Source organism: Stenella coeruleoalba, assembly GCF_951394435.1.
Source record: "Stenella coeruleoalba genome assembly, chromosome: 3".
In the NCBI taxonomy this organism is placed as follows: Eukaryota; Metazoa; Chordata; class Mammalia; order Artiodactyla; family Delphinidae; genus Stenella; species Stenella coeruleoalba.
In genome coordinates this window covers 11,800,612-11,816,688 of record NC_137148.1, presented here as the reverse complement: position 1 = coordinate 11,816,688, position 16,077 = coordinate 11,800,612, and the positions used below count along the sequence as shown (strand labels likewise).

The 16,077-nt window shown below is 39.7% G+C and overlaps 1 protein-coding gene across 1 annotated transcript in view; it reads left to right on the top strand.

The window, feature by feature from the left end:
* Positions 1–16,077, top strand: part of DNAH5 (dynein axonemal heavy chain 5) — a 211,086-nt gene that overhangs the window by 22,143 nt on the left and 172,866 nt on the right. The window contains exons 10-15 of the mRNA XM_079918021.1: positions 544–759; positions 3,623–3,730; positions 7,754–7,839; positions 8,706–9,027; positions 10,306–10,512; positions 14,284–14,455. Of these exons, the coding sequence (XP_079774147.1) occupies positions 544–759; positions 3,623–3,730; positions 7,754–7,839; positions 8,706–9,027; positions 10,306–10,512; positions 14,284–14,455 (1,111 nt within the window). The remainder of the gene's footprint in view (positions 1–543; positions 760–3,622; positions 3,731–7,753; positions 7,840–8,705; positions 9,028–10,305; positions 10,513–14,283; positions 14,456–16,077) is intronic.

Here is a 16,077-nt window from a genome sequence, read left to right as displayed (position 1 = left end):
AAAACTTGAATGTTAATAAATCAGTCCCCCACATGTGTTCACTTACTTTACCCTTTTTGAGGGCCTGCTATGTGCCAACACCACACTAAGTACTAGAGATACAAAAATGAAGTAGTTTTCCTTAAGCTTCTTGTAGACGAATGGAGAGATACACAAAGAGTTAAGCTTCTACTAACACAGTGGGACCCAGGGGGAAAGGCTGCATCTTTGAGTCACCTTATGAATAATTAGGAGTTTGAACTTCCCTGGTGGTCCAGTGGTTAGGACTCCACGTTTCCAACGCAGGGTGCATGGGTTTGATCCCTGGTCAGGGAAGTTCCGTATGCCATGTGGCCAAAAAGAAAAAAAAAAAAAAAATTAAGAGTTTGCTAGGTTGGGGGATGGGAAAAGATGACATCCCAGGCTGATGAAGGAGTAGCTACAGAGGCATGAAACTGAAAGGTTTTGTAATTCCACCCTAAATTTGCTGTCGCTTTCACTTAAGAGAATAAGGTTGATATCTTTGTTGTGTTCCCTTTCTTGTATTTTGGTTTTTACTTTAAGGAATACCAGCACTGCTTTCACAAGATCAAACAAAAACTTAAACAAGATCCAAATGAAAAACAATTTGAATTCAGTGAGATGTATATTTTTGGAAAATTTGAAACTTTCCACAGACGTCTTGCCAAGATAATGGACATCTTTACTACCTTCAAGACATATTCAGTCCTAGAAGATTCTAAGATTGAAGGACTGGAAAACATGGTCACTAAATACCAGGTACTGTTTTCAAAACTAAATTTGCTACCCTTATCCATAATAAAACGTTAATGTGTTATGCAAATGACTGTATTCAGAAAGCTTTAAATAATCAGTCTCTAATGTAAAAGATAAGCTCATGGCCCTTAAACAATAAAGAAGTTAAATCTATTTGAGAATTGTGTAATGGTGCTAATATATTCTTTTCAGCTATGTGATTATGAGAATGACTTCCCTATAGCCTAAAATTAATCATCATTAGCAAAAGCGTTTTCATTAGTAGCACAAGAAAAATGTTTAAATATAACTTATTATTTCATTTATTCATGCAAGAAATATTTCATCAAGCATATACTGCGTGTCAGTCTCTCGTTGACCCTGAGTTCTGAGTGGTTGGTATCTGATTATATCTGCAGTTAAGCATTTATATGGACTCATGTTAAAAAAATAATAGGGATTGGATTTTATTTTAGCTCTACTATTTTTTTTTTTGCGGTACGTGGGCCTCTCACTGTTATGGCCTCTCCCCTTGTGGAGCACGGGCTCCGGACGCGCAGGCCCAGCGGCAATGGCTCACGGGCCCAGCCGCTCCGCGGCATGTGGGATCTTCCTGGACCCAGGCACGAACCTATGTCCCCTGCATCAGCAGGCGGACTCTCAACCACTGCACCCCCAGGGAAGCCCTAGCTCTACTATTCTTAATTATTTCGACTTTTGACAGCTTTATGTTGTAAGGATATATGTGTAACTAATCTTAGTTTTTAAAGTGGGCACAGGGATCTAATGTTTCGAAGATTTTTAAAAAACAATTTGCAAACACGATGTGCTTTGCATTTTTAATGTGGATATAGTCAGTTTTTTCTTGTTTGGGGACAGTGCCACTAAACCTTAATTTTTTTTTGTACTTGAATTTGAAAAGGATCATATAATTTACTGTCACTCATTGATTTTTCTACTCTAAAAGTTTAGGTCTATATAAGAAATCTTTTCATTTCCTGAGTATATCAGATTTGGGGAGAGAAAAAGAAAAAACCTTTTCTATATATATATAGAAAGTTCTGCCTCTGAATCATCACATGGTTATTTTCTCCTTGGCCTCTAGATCTTGATTTAAATGACCCTCTCAATTAAGTTTTCCTTGAGCTCTGTTTCACCTCAGTCACTCTATGTTACTTATTTTTTCACTGTCTGCAATTATCCTGTTCATTTATTTGTGACTTATATAGATTCCCACCCTCTCTCCCCGACCGAGGATGTAAATTCCCGAGGGCAGGGATGTTTCTTTGTTCTGTTCATTTCTGTATCTTCCAAGTTTGCTGGCATATAATAGGTGTGCAATAAATATCTGTTAAGTAAATGATTTAGTAGATTGAGTTTGATTAGTTGGTTTAAAGGTCATGATTAATCAGCTTATTTACTTAATACTCTTAAGTGACCATTAAATCCAATCACAAAGCAGAATTTTCTAAGGGCCGCAAATCTTTTAAAATATAACTTTAAAATGTAGGAATGTAGCTTTTCCATACTTCTTTTACACATTTCCTGTAACATGATGGGTAGCATTATAACATTATATATACACAATTTCTGAATAGACCTAATTTTGTAGTTATACGGCATGAAAGAGTAGGTTGTTTTAACTTGTAAACTTGATTCAGGAAGTTATGCAGCTTATACACTCTTGTCTATTGAGACACTTGAGGTGATGTTTAAATGGAAATATCTTTGAAGAAGCGTTTGTGGAAGCTGGCCCAACATTCTTCATAAAGATTATAGGCCTGTGTCAACAGTGCGGGCACCGAGTTTGAGAACGGCTTAGTACCTGGTTAAGAATGATCACAGAGCATTAGAGCTCATTATTCAGAGCAAACAGAACTTTGGATAATAGTATTTTCAAGAAGATGAGTTTCCTAATTTGCACTGTTATAGTCACAGACTGCAGCTTTGGAGGAAGCAATTAATTCTAGAGATTCTTTAAATAGTAGATTATGGTTTGATATTTTATTTAGGACATTTGAGGCTTGGAGGATAGTTTTTCATCTGCAGATGTTATAACTGTGTTCTTCCTAAGTTGTTTGTATTCTGTTAAAGTCTTATTTATTTTCTGAGAAGACAAACTTTTCAATGAAAAATATTTTAGTAAATTCTACTTTGGGCTTGCTTGCTTCCTTCCTTCCTCCCTCCCTCCCTCCCTCCCTCCCTTCCTTTCTTTCGGTTGCGTCAGGTCTTAGTTGCAGCACGTGGGATCTTCGTTGAGGCATGAGGGATCTTCCCTTGCTCTTCCCTTGAGGTTCACGGGCTTCTCTCTAGTTGTTGTGTGCGGGTTTTCTCTTTCTCTAGTTGTGGCGTGCAGGCTCCAGGGTGCATGGGCTCTGTAGTTTCGGCATGCAAGCTCTCTAGCTAGGGCACGTGAGCTCAGTAGTTGTGGCATGAGGGCTTAGTTGCGTCGCGGCCTGTGGGATCTTGGCTCCCCACCAGGGATTGAACGTGCGTCCCCTGCATTGCAAGGTGGATTCTTTACCACTGGGCCACTAGGGAAGTTCCTTGGGCTTCTTTTTCTTTTTCATTACTTCCGATGTAGTTTGTAAGAAATTTTTAGACAGAACATCTTTCCTACTTTTCAGGTGAGGTTTTTATTTGATATTTTTCTTCAGAAATACATAAAGTCTCATGAAAATGCTTTCAAAATTATATATTTGAATGCATTCGGCAATATTATACTACCTGTAATATACATGAAGCAGTGAGAATAATTAAAGAAATAAGGCTCCTCTTAAGTTGAGTTTTGGGCAATGATTGCACAGGTTCTATATTTAAAGGTCATATTTACCTAAGTAATGCAAGAATATTGAAATATTGTCTTATTTCTTTCATAACATTTCAGGGTATTGTTGCCACCATAAAGGGAAAGGAATATAATTTCTTAGACCAGCGGAAAATGGATTTTGAGCAGGATTATGAAGAGTTTTGCAAGCAGACTAATGACCTTCACGTAGGTTGGATAATGAAACTCCTGTTGACAGTCTGGTGTTTATTTTTTCCGTTCTGTGTAATGCTGGTTATCATTACCCATTCAGAAGGGAGAGGCATCTTCATCATGGAGGTGACCGATAGCAAGCTTGGCCTGCATTTTGTGATTTCAGATTAATGACTGAAGGCTTTTTTTCATGGATTAAAGGGTCATAAGTATAGCTTTGGGTAATGATCTGTGATCACAGACTTCTGCATGTGTTCCGTCTTAGATCTTAGAAAATTAACTTTTATCTTCTGTTGAAACAGCATTATTAGAATATAGAAATTTGTTTCCATTTGTTTGTTACTTTAGCAATGATTGTGACCAGAGGTAGCTTGAGCAAATAAATGATCAGCAGTGCCTGGCAGATCTCAAAGGCAGAGTTACAGCTGGCCTTGAAACAGTGGTACCAGGACCGGCTCAGCACCTGGACCCCTCTTGGTCTCGAAGCCCCATTCTCTCTTCCTTCTCTTGTCCCTCCTCCCACCCCCGGACCAGCCCACAGGAGCAGCGTATGGCCGTCAGCGGCTTCTGAGAACATATCATGGAACCAGCCTCATCTCCAAGTTCCTAAGGAAAAGGTTGGGTTAGCCAATTCTAATGTGGTGCCTTGTCCTGGACCTGTTAACTGAGGGGTCATATGGTAAAAGCAGAGGGGATGAGATCCACTTGCGTGGTTGGGAGCGTTTATTATCAGCTGAGGAGAACCAGGGAGGGTAAGATTGGGAGACAACCTAACAGGTGTCCACTATAATCAACATGCAGACTTCTTTCCATCCCAGTGAGATCTAAAGTGTGCACCTTTCTGATTATTAAAGGAAAAGGATCATTCTGTTTCTTCTTTTCCAGAATTTTCAGTTTGAAATAAATTTATACACTTCAAGGGAAAAAGAGCTCCAAAGCATTTCTGGAGGGATGAGTTCAGTGTAGGACTCATAATAAAACTAGCTAATTCTATGTGTCAGGTCTGTTCTCAGCACTTTATAGATGTTAATTCATTTAATACTCACAATAATCTGATAAAGTGGGTGCTCTTATTACCCTCTTTTTGGAGAGGAGGAGACCGATTCACAATGAGGTTAAGTGATTTGCCCAAGGTCACAGAGATGACAAGTGGCAGGCTGTCTGGCTCTAGGATTCAAGTTTTAAACCATTATGCTGTAAGACACGTTTCAGGTGATGGGAAGATAGAGTGCCGGTAATAATTTAAGCACTGATCTCTTTTGGGGGCCGATTCAGACGTAAGGAGTGTGGGTCTTGATCTCTTGTTGATGGGCGCTGGCAGATCCTAAGTCTGTGCTCCACGGTCAGTGTTTATTTGTCAAATCTTCATTTGTGTGTCCTAGCAGTTTCTGATCACATGGTACTTCAGTAGTTTGTATGTGGGATATAGGTAGATGGTGAACACCTTGAGGGCAGGAATTGTGTTCATTCCTATTTATGTCTCCAAGGCCTAGGGGATAGGACCTTATGTTACTGGAGAGCAAAGAATGTTTGCTGAATTAGCGTATGAGTTGCGAAATAATAAGGAGTAGACTGCTAAGTGAAATAAGTCAAGCAGAGAAAGACAGATACTGTGTGATATCACATATATGGAATCCAAAAAAATACAACAAATTAGTGAATATAACAAAAGAGAAGCAGACTCAGAGAAATAGAGAACAAATTAGTGGTTACCGGTGGGGAGAGGGAAGAGGAGAGGGGTAATATAGGGTTAGGGGATTAAGAGGTATAAACTATTCGGTATAAAATAAGCTACAAGGATATATTGTTCAACATGGGGAATATAGCCAATATTTTATAATAACTATAAATGGAGTATAACCTTAAAAAATCACATCCCAGTTCCACATATATCAGGGGCATCAGATCTGAAAAAAAGCACAGGTTTTACTTTAAATGGAACATAAATGAAATGACCCAATAAAATGTTTAAGAAAAAAATGGAAAAGAAAGATAATTACTGATAAGGTAACAAAAAAATAAGAACTAGATTTATTGCAATTAAACATGCATTTACTGTACATTATTTATGTATAGACTTCTATGCTGTAGCTTATGGATACAGAAATAAATCAAGTTGATTTGCCCTCAGAAATCACATCAGACACGTGATATGATTGAAATATAAGTACGTATATGTTATAGAACAGAGTAATGAATATATTATTAAAGAAGGGCAAAGAGTGGCTAAAATGGCTAATTATAAAAGTATAATATTCTGATATTGTACTGGGAAGTAAGGATCCAAAGATAAGTTGACATATTCCAAAGAAGTTCTAAAGAAACTTATACGGAGAACAGACCTGCAAAACATTACATAGACTCTGAGAACTGCTACAACCCATAAGGTAGGGTGTGAACCTAGGAGAAAAACAGTTCCATATTGTTGCTTGACTGGGATTAGGAAAGGCTCCAGAGAGGAGGCCATGCTTGGTGTGAGAACATGATTGATGTTTTCCAAGTAAATGGAGCGGAAATGAGAGTAATGGGAAGACCGTTTCAAGACTGTGCCACTTTTTATCATACTGAGAATATAATTTTATAAATGTTTTAAAGTCTGTTTTTTAAGCACTAGTTATAGATACTAATTCCTAGTCTTCTTGAATTTTGTTTTTTCATTCAACACTTTTTTTTTTTGCGGTACGCGGGCCTCTCACTGTTGTGGCCTCTCCCGTTGCGGAGCACAGGCTCCGGATGCGCAGGCTCAGCGGCCATGGCTCACAGGCCCAGCCGCTCCGCGGCATGTGGCATCTTCCCGGACCGGGGCACGAACCTGTGTCCCCTGCATCGGCAGGTGGACTCTCAACCGCTGCGCCACCAGGGAAGCCCTCATTCAACACTTTTATTCATCTTGTCTTCCATCTCAAAAATTGTCCACTTCGCTCCTCGGTTTGCTGACCAGTTTTCCTCTGACTTCCTTTTCCCTTTCTCCATCCACTTTCTCTTAACTAACATTTTTATACTCTCTCCTTTAAATAATTCACGCACTGTCATGAATTCAGCCTTTGTTTCTGTAAAACTGGGGGGCATATACTGACCTTCCCATGACTCTGGGTGTAGTGAGCGGGGGTGATGAGTCTTGGAGACGGAATGGAGAAAACCAGTAACTGTGGCATCTCCAAGATGTGAGACTGGAGGGTGTGTGTGTGTGGGAGCATGAGATATACTGTCCATGAGTGATTTGGATCAGGGTTGTGTCCAGGGATCTGCTGTCAAGGGCATCAGAGCCTGGGATCCTGTCCAGATTTCGGGCTCATGCTTATACTAATATCAAAGAGATGCAGCACGTTAGAACCAGGCGGGCCATTGGAAGTCTAGAAGGATATTGTCTCCAGTGGGCAAAGTAAGGCACTGTTTAGTAAAGGACCAGCGTTTGAGGTGGCAAGCCGCCTTAAGAAAAACTGAGTAGGGCCTGAGAGCCCAGAGCTAAGAGGACTAGAAGATTCCACACCAGACTCCAAAAGACTGAAAGAATGGACCTAAGGCTCAGAGAGAAAAGACTAAATTGAGGTCTTAGGTGTTCATGAAAAGCTCAGTGTAGGCCTTTGTGAAGCCGTAAGTTGGAAAAGCAAGGAAAACCAGGTCCAAGCGTTAGGGCTCAGTAAAGATTTACTGTGTCTCAAGTTCTGTATAGTTTATACTTGGATATTTTTATGTCGTGAAAAAATTTGAGTGTTTATTTAGATAGGCTAACTGTACAGTTCTTCAGTGCAAGAAGATTTCTTGATCCTAAGATGTGATGTTTGTGGAAGAAATATCTGGTCCAGTATCCCTGGGGCCTGCCATGGCACCAAACCCTACGACTGCTCCGGCCTTCACGTCCCTCTTTGTTCTGGACATTTATCTTTCTTTAAGCTTAGATGAGTATTATCTTCTCTGTTATACTTTGTCCTATATTGTATGTGTTTGCAGAGGTGGGGAGCTCTTTTATCTTGTTGCTAAGTAGAATTTTTTGCAATGCTAATTCACTGTTCATAATCAGACTTTATTCTGTTTTAGAATGAGTTGCAGAAGTTCATGGATGTTACGTTTGAAAAGATTAAAAACACAAATCAAGCTCTAAGTATGTTAAAGAAATTTGAAAGGTAAAAATTTGAAAGACTCTTCTAAATTCTATTTTCTAAATTGGGGTAATATGAACATGGTTTAGCTTACGTTATTATTATTTCATATTCTAGTGGGAAGGAAATCCTCTCTTGACAATCTGAATAACAAGGCCACAGTTTTAAAGTTCTTCAGAGGATTAAGAGTTTGTTTTATTTCCTCTCAGCTTTGAAGTACCTTGTGACTGCCTATCATAATATCACTTAATGTTTAAGTAATTTTTTTTTTTTTTTTTTTTTTGCGGTACGCGGGCCTCTCACTGTTGTGGCCTCTCCCGTTGCGGAGCACAGGCTCCGGACGCGCAGGCTCAGTGGCCATGGCTCACAGCCCCAGCCGCTCCTCGGCATGTGGGATCTTCCCAGACCTGGGCACGAACCTGTGTCCCCTGAATCGGCAGGCAGACTCTCAACCGCCGCGCCACCAGGGAAGCCCAGTGTTTAAGTAATTTGAAGAAACTCTTACCAAAAGTTTTGACTAGGTTTTAAGGATTGATACTATTTAAAAAAAAAAAAAAACAAACCAAAAACCGAAAAACACTCTAGGGAATTCCCTGGTGGTCCAGTGGTTAGGACTTTGTCCTCTCATTGCCGAGGTCCCGGGTTCACTCCCTGGTTGGGGAACTAAGATCCCATAAGACAAAAAAAAAAAAAAAAGAAACAAACCGAAAAGCTGTAACCTCTCCATTGTGACATGATTGACAGACTGATTCCATTTTGATTTTTTAATATGCTAACACAAATATTTCATTCTCTTCCATCAGCATATGTTTTTACACTAAGTCTTAATAAATAAGATTTCTCAATATCATCCCATTAATTCAAGCCTTTCACTTTAAAAAAAAAATCAGATTGGATATACCTAATCTTGGAATTGATGACAAATACCGGCGTATCCTTGAAAACTATGGGGCTGACATTGATATGATCTCGAAGCTGTATACGAAGCAGAAAGACGATCCTCCTTTGGCTCGAGACCAGCCTCCCATTGCTGGGAAGATTCTGTGGGCCCGACAGCTCTTCCACCGGATTCAGCAACCAATGCAGCTTTTCCGGCAGCACCCGTCTGTGCTCCAGACGGCGGAAGCCAAGCCTGTGATTCGCAGTTACAACAGGGTGGCCAAAGTCCTCCTGGCGTTTGAGGTTCTCTACCACAGGGCATGGCTTCAGCAAGTGAGTCTCTGCATGTATGCTCTTCAAAGACGACTCCATAAGAGTTTATAAACTGCTCGCATTGGGCAGTTTTATTCCCATAGAAAGTTGAGTTTGTGGGTATTTTGTAAGACAGGGTTGGTTGACTCTCAGTAATCAGTCAAAGAGTGTAATATGTCCCTGAAGAAAAACAATAATTAATTTTGGAAAAAAGATCGTAAACCAGGTAACAGAAACTCATTTTTTAAAAAATAAATTAGTTATTTATTTATTGGCTGTGTTGGGTCTTCGTTGCTGCGTGCGGGCTTTCTATGGTTGCGGTGAGCGGGGGCCTACTCTTCGACTTGGTGCGCAGGCTTCTCATTGCGGTGGCTTCTCTTGTTGCGGAGCACAGGCTCTAGGCACGTGGGCTTCAGTAGTTGTGGCTCGTGGGCTCTAGAGCGCAGGCTTAGTAGTTGTGGCACACGGGCTTAATTGCTCCACGGCATGTGGGATCTTCCCAGACCTCGGCTCGAACCCGTGTCCCCTGCATTGGCAGGTGGATTCTTAAGCACTGCGCCACCAGGGAAGCCCCAGAAACTCATTTTTATTTAATTTATAAACTCCTAAGGAAGAAGATCCTGTTTATGGGATCCTGTACCTGGTTGATTAGGATTTCTGTTTCTTTTTTTTTCTCCATTGTGTCTGTGAACACTAGTATGTCTGTTAAACAAAGTTTTAAATTTTATTTGGCCATACTAGGTTAATCAAATTATATTTCATACCCTACCAACACTTGTATTTCTTTGTAGATTGACAGGAAGTATTTTGGAGGATAAAATTCAGCCTAACAAGGCCTCTAAAATGGTATCTCATTTTCCTAGTTCAAATTTTGGTATCTGAATCAACAACAGAGATGTCTCTGTAGTGTTTTACCTTGCTTTTCTAGATAACTGAAGACTGAGCTTGGTAGGTTTCTTGAAACATTTATTAGGAAAAATAACTGAGTAGGAACGAAGGTATCAGGGAGTGAAGTGGCTTTTGAGAAGTCACCTTTATTGCAGTATCCACTTATCAGGCGTGAGAGATTCATGACCCAAGCATTTTGTTGAATTGACTGTATATCACCACCAAGAACTTGAAAACTCTTTCCTGAGAGTGAAGTTAGGAGAAGAGTGAGAGACCCCATTGTCTTTAGTTTGAGAAGCTCAAATCCATGGAAGAAGACGTAATGACCTTCATTCCCAGAAATGGCCAAGCTAGATACCCTGTGTCTGCATTGAACCCGCTACTAGTAACAATGTTGATCTCTTCTCACAGACTGAAGAAATTCATGTAGGACTTGAGGCTTCTTTATTGGTGAAGGCTCCCGGCACAGGGGAATTGTTTGTAAACTTTGATCCTCAGATATTAACCTTATTTAGAGAAACAGAGTGCATGTCACAGATGGGTCTGGAAGTTTCACCATTTGCAGCTTCCCTTTTCCGGAAACGAGACATATACAAAAAGAACTTCAGTAACATGAAGGTATAGTACTTTTTTTTTTTCCCCTTCTTGGCTAGCCCCAGTATGCATTAAAAAAAAATCTGGTGGTGTGTTACTGTTGAGAAGCAGAAAGTGTCCAGGACAACTGTAGTGGAGTGACTGAGGCTAGAATGTAGAGTTGGCAAGGGCCAGGTCATCATAGAGCTTGTAAACCAAGGTTACCCGTTTGAGTGCACCAAGGTTACACGTTTGAGTGCACCGGGAAGCCATTAGAGGAATCTGAGCAGGAGAAAAAGGCATGATGTCTTTTACAATAAAAATCATTCTTTCTGCTGGGTGAGGAATAGACTCTAAGGGGACAAAAAGGGTCAGTGTGAGGCTAGTTTGAGAGCTGTTGCACCGGTTCAGGATGGAGATGATGGCAGCTTGAACTAGGATGCAGCAGAGTAGTAGATCAGTGAATTAGAGAATGATGTCAACAGGCAGGTTATGAGAGAACTCAAGGATGATCCCTTTGTTTTTGGTGTGAGCAACTCAATGGAATTATTCAGTCGTACGTTGGTTGTATTCTGCACACATGTTCAGTAACATGCAGTGGCCCCAAATGGAAGTTCCACTCGTGGAGATGGCAAAGACTGGAACTAGCTTGTTTTGGGGGGCAGAAAGGAATTAATAGCTCCCATCTTAAGTATAAGATGATTTTTAGAGATCCAAGTAGAGGTGTTATCCATGCAGATAGATATGTAAGTCTGGAGTTGAGTGGAGAAGTCAAAGTTGAAGGTGTGTTTTTGAGAGTTATTAGAATACAGTTGCTATTTAAAGTCATTGTCCTGTATGAGATTTCCAAGGAGGAGAATATAAAGAAGCGTAGAGGGCCTACATTGAACCCTGAGTTGTTCCAATATTAACAGGTCTGATAGAAGAGGACAAATATGCTAGTAAAATTAAGGATTGCCCTTTGAGGCAGGTGGAAACCAAGTGTCAAGGAAGCCAAGGGTAAGAAAAACCTCATGATGGAGGGAATGGTCACCAGTGACAAATGCTGCCCAGAGGATGCTCAAGATGAGGTCAGAGGTGCTGCCACGATATTTGACAACATGGAAACCATTGTTAGAACTTTATAGTGGCCAATATCATAGGACAAGCCCTATAAGGCCACACATTTGCATAATACTTTACATTCAAACCGTTTTCATATTCATTATTCCATTTGATATTTTCTACAGCCATGTTAGGTAATTGGAATAGAGTACTATTATATTATTTTAGAGATGACAAAACCGTGGCTTAGAGAAGTTAAATGACGTAGCCAAGGTCTCATAGCTAGTAAGTTGCAGAGGTAGGACAAGAACCCAAACTTGTAGTCTACTGTTTTCCCACTCTTTCGTGTTATATTAAAAAGTTAATATTGGCAATGGACAGACATTCCTCAAATGTAAGCTCATCAGATACTAGTCAGAATGTTGGAATTCCCTTTTAGATTTTTCTTGGATGTTAGAAAAATAGCTAAGTCAATCTACATATTTGTAAAGAAACAGTTAGTTTTACTATATATAAAATAGGTAAACAACAGGGACCCACTCTAGAGCACAGGGAACTATACTCAGTATCTTGTAATAACCTATAATGGAAAAGAATCTGAAAAAGAATATGTATATATATATGTGTGTGTGTATAACTGAATCACTTTGCTGTACATCTGAAACTAATACAACATTGTAAATTAAATATACTTCAATAAAAAATAAATAAAAAAGGAAAAAGAAAGTAGTTATTTTTATTAAGAAACACTGTTTATCAGAATATAAAATTACTAATGATAATTTTGTCCACAGAATTGCTGTTTCAGTTATCTGTTGCATGTAACAAACAATCCCAAAATACAGTGGCTTAAAGCAACCATTTCATTATACCTCATGATTCTGTGAATAAAGAATTTAAGCAAGGCTTGGCTAGGTGATCCTTCTGTTCCCTGTGGCATTGGCTAAGATCACTTAGTTCAGTTGGCAGATGTTTGATCTGGAAGGTCCAAGAAGGACTCATTCTCTGGTTCTTTGGTGGGAATGGCTGGAAGTTTCGCTTAGCTGGGGCTAAGGACTGGAGAATCTATGAGAGCATTCCAGGATGGAGGGAGGCCTCAGGGTAGTAGAATTTCTTATAATGCAATTCAGGATTCCAACGGTGGGTGTTACAGTAGGCAGGGAGGAAGCCACATGGCCTTTTGGACAGCCTCAGGATGTCTCATAGCATCATTTCTGTTGTCTTCTGTTGGGCTTCATAAGCCCACCCAGATTCAAGGAGAGGGGACATAAACCCCACCCCATTAAGGGAGGACGGTCAAAGAATGTTTTAAAACCACCACAGCTGTAAATGACAATTCTATCTAGTGAATTATCATCTGGGTGACATTTATTGTATCTTGAGGTTGAAAGCATTAAAGGTTCCCACTCACTGCAAGTACCTGGTAAGAGCAGATCTATTGACATGTTTTGGAGACTATCTCAGGTATTGCTGAGTTATTGTGCTGAATATTGAACAGTTTTCAGGCTTCTACAGACATGCTGGAGTAGCTGAGAGTTTGGTTTCTTCATCTATTCCTTGGAAGGCAGTTCAAACTAGAAAGAGATGAGCCAACATAGACTAATAGTTACGAATACAGATTCTGAAGTCAATCTGAATTCAAAGCATTATCTTTGGGCAAATTACTTTACCCTTCTAAGCCTCAGTTTTTCATTTATAAAATGGGTGAATAATACCTCCTAGATTAAAGGATTAAGGTAGGAAGTAAAAGGCCTGCTGGAGGCTGATTTAAGAATTGCTTCCCAAATAGGATAAGTGATGAACATTGAAAAAAAGGTAAGCAGTGGATAAACGGTTCAGGAAATGTATAAGTAGCTGCTAATAGAACCATCAACTTTAGGTGTTTCATGGAAATTGAAAGGATATTACAGAAATTGTGGAAAAGTATTAAATGAAGAAAGGATTATGTAGTCCAATGGGAAATGTTGAGTTTAACACAATTCACAAAGACTGTTGGGCTTCTTACTTCCTTCTTGCAATTTTCTCAGAATCATTACTATTAATTGTGACTGTCAAAGAAGGGAGATATTGTGTACAGTGTTTTCCAAACTTACCCACCCAGGGACCATTTTTCTTATAGAATCTCTTGTGGCTTGCATTTCAGCGTAAACACCTTGGGAAACAGTGATCTAATGACAAAGTAATACTCACACGCACATTACAAAGATGAGCTTAAAAACAATTGTATTTAAGAAGTGCATTAAAGTTGCTTTCTTATAATTAATTATTAATATTAACATTGCTATAAAAGGTAGGCTGGAAGTACTATCAATCTTATTTAAATATGGTAACATGTGAACAAAATACTGACACAATTTAACATTATACAGCAGGTAAATTTCAGTGGAGGACCATGAGTTTCTGATCACAAATGCTCGTTCTAATAACAGCTAGTTAATTAATCAGAGAAATATTGATTGATCATCTTCTATGTGCCAGGCACTGTTTCAGGCACATTGAACAAAGCAGACAACATTCTTGTCCTTTAACTTGCTCTTAAGTTCTTTTTCTCTCCTTCTCAGTCGTATTTTATTAGATGAGGAATTTGTGTCTATGGAGAGATTTCTTGCCTGTTCTATTCTTATTATGTTTTGGCTGCTTTACTTGCCAGGCTGCTATTGGAGCCCTGCAACTGGACCCTAAATAAAAGTAATCATTTTGGATAAAAATGAGCTATTACTAGATATTCAAAGTGAGATATTATTTGATTACTTCACCCCTATTTCCCTGCAGATGATGCTGGCTGAATATCAGAGAGTGAAGTCAAAAATGCCTCCCATTATAGAGCAACTGATGGTCCCTCATTTGGCAAAGGTGGATGAAGCTCTGCAGCCTGGCCTGGCTGCACTGACCTGGACATCACTGAACATTCAGATGTACTTGAAAAATGCTTTTGCAAAGATCAGTAAGTCTGTTTAAATGGTTATTATTTTTCAATTCAAAAGGCTGAGTGTTTAAGGTCTATGGTATAATTTCTTATAGATGTTGTGATATAAATAATGAAACAAGGAGTGATATTCTTAAGCTGTTCCCTAAGGAATTTTTACCAAGTATATGATGTCATTAATTTCCTGGAAACTATATATATTCAGTATTTAATTTTATCTCCCGAGGCTAACTACATTTTAAAATTATACTTACTGTTGGCCATTAGACTTTAAAGGAACTTGAGTCATTAAGCTTTTTATATTAATAGGTTAGTGTATTCTGAGACCCCGATTTTTTTTTTTTTTTTTTTTTTTGCGGTACGCGGGCCTCTCACTGTTGTGGCCTCTCCCGTTGCGGAGCGCAGGCTCAGTGGCCATGGCTCACGGGCCCAGCCGCTCCGCGGCATGTGGGATCTTCCCGGACCAGGGCACGAACCCGTGTCCCCTGCATTGGCAGGCAGACTCTCAACCACTGCGCCACCAGGGAAGCCCCCTGAGACCCCAATTTGAAAGATGTGATTTGGACGCAGCAGACTGCTGAACAGCAGGATACATGGGAAAAGTTTAAGCAAACATTTTTTCCTAATGAGAGATATAATATACTTTAAAATATATGTAACGTGGTGTATTCCATTAAATACAGTTTCCCAGAATGTGTACCAGTATGCTGCAAAGAAGTCTAGGCTCAGATAAGTCTGGGAAATCCAGGTTAAACAAAGTCAGGCAGATTTCTCTTCTGGAGGACTTTTCAGAGCCCTTGATATGCCAGTATTTAGTGGTCTCCAAAAGTCGGCTCCTGTAGGTGGCATTTCCCAGAATTCCTTGGCTGCTTACCAGGAAAGCACGTTAACACCTTGTAGACCCTCTGTGGTGGACAGTGGAACACAGGTTGGAACATGGTGATAGAGGGATTGTTCTAGGAAGACTTAGAAATCACCATTCTCCTCTCCTACACAGTGTCCTCACCTGCTCTCCATGCCCTAATTCTCCCCATGTTTTATACCCCAGAGTACGTCCCACTCCCAAGAAGCCCACTCAGACTATCCTACCACACAGGACCACTTTTTCCTGTGACTTCCGTTTCACATTGGCACTAAAGAATCTGTATTTTGGTTTCTTCTAATGGTTCTATCTTTCTCCCCATACTGACTGCAAAGGGCTTGAAAATCAGGCTCTTTCTTATGCTTTTGTATTACTCTGAGTTGGGTTTGTACTAGACACCCAGACACACATGGATTCATAACTGCAATAGTTTTATATAGTTAATCTCTTAACATTTCTTTTTCTTCATAACCCCTTTCCTACCCTTTGATCCCATCACCTCATTTCTGGGTCCCTCCTTCCTGAGCCTCCCTTCTACATACCCCTCGTGATAACTGCTTTTATTCTCTCTCTCTTTCTCTCGTATTTGTGGCTGCTGAAATAGTACCTAGTCTTTTTATATCCTAATTTTTAAAGAGATTGTCTTATTAGTATGTTTTCACTGTACCTTCCAAGTAACTTAGAGCTCAGAAGGGTCCACCTATTTACTTTACCAGGTTCACTATACTCAAGAATATTTATAGGTACTGGGTTGGGTGGGGTAGAGGAGGAATTTATG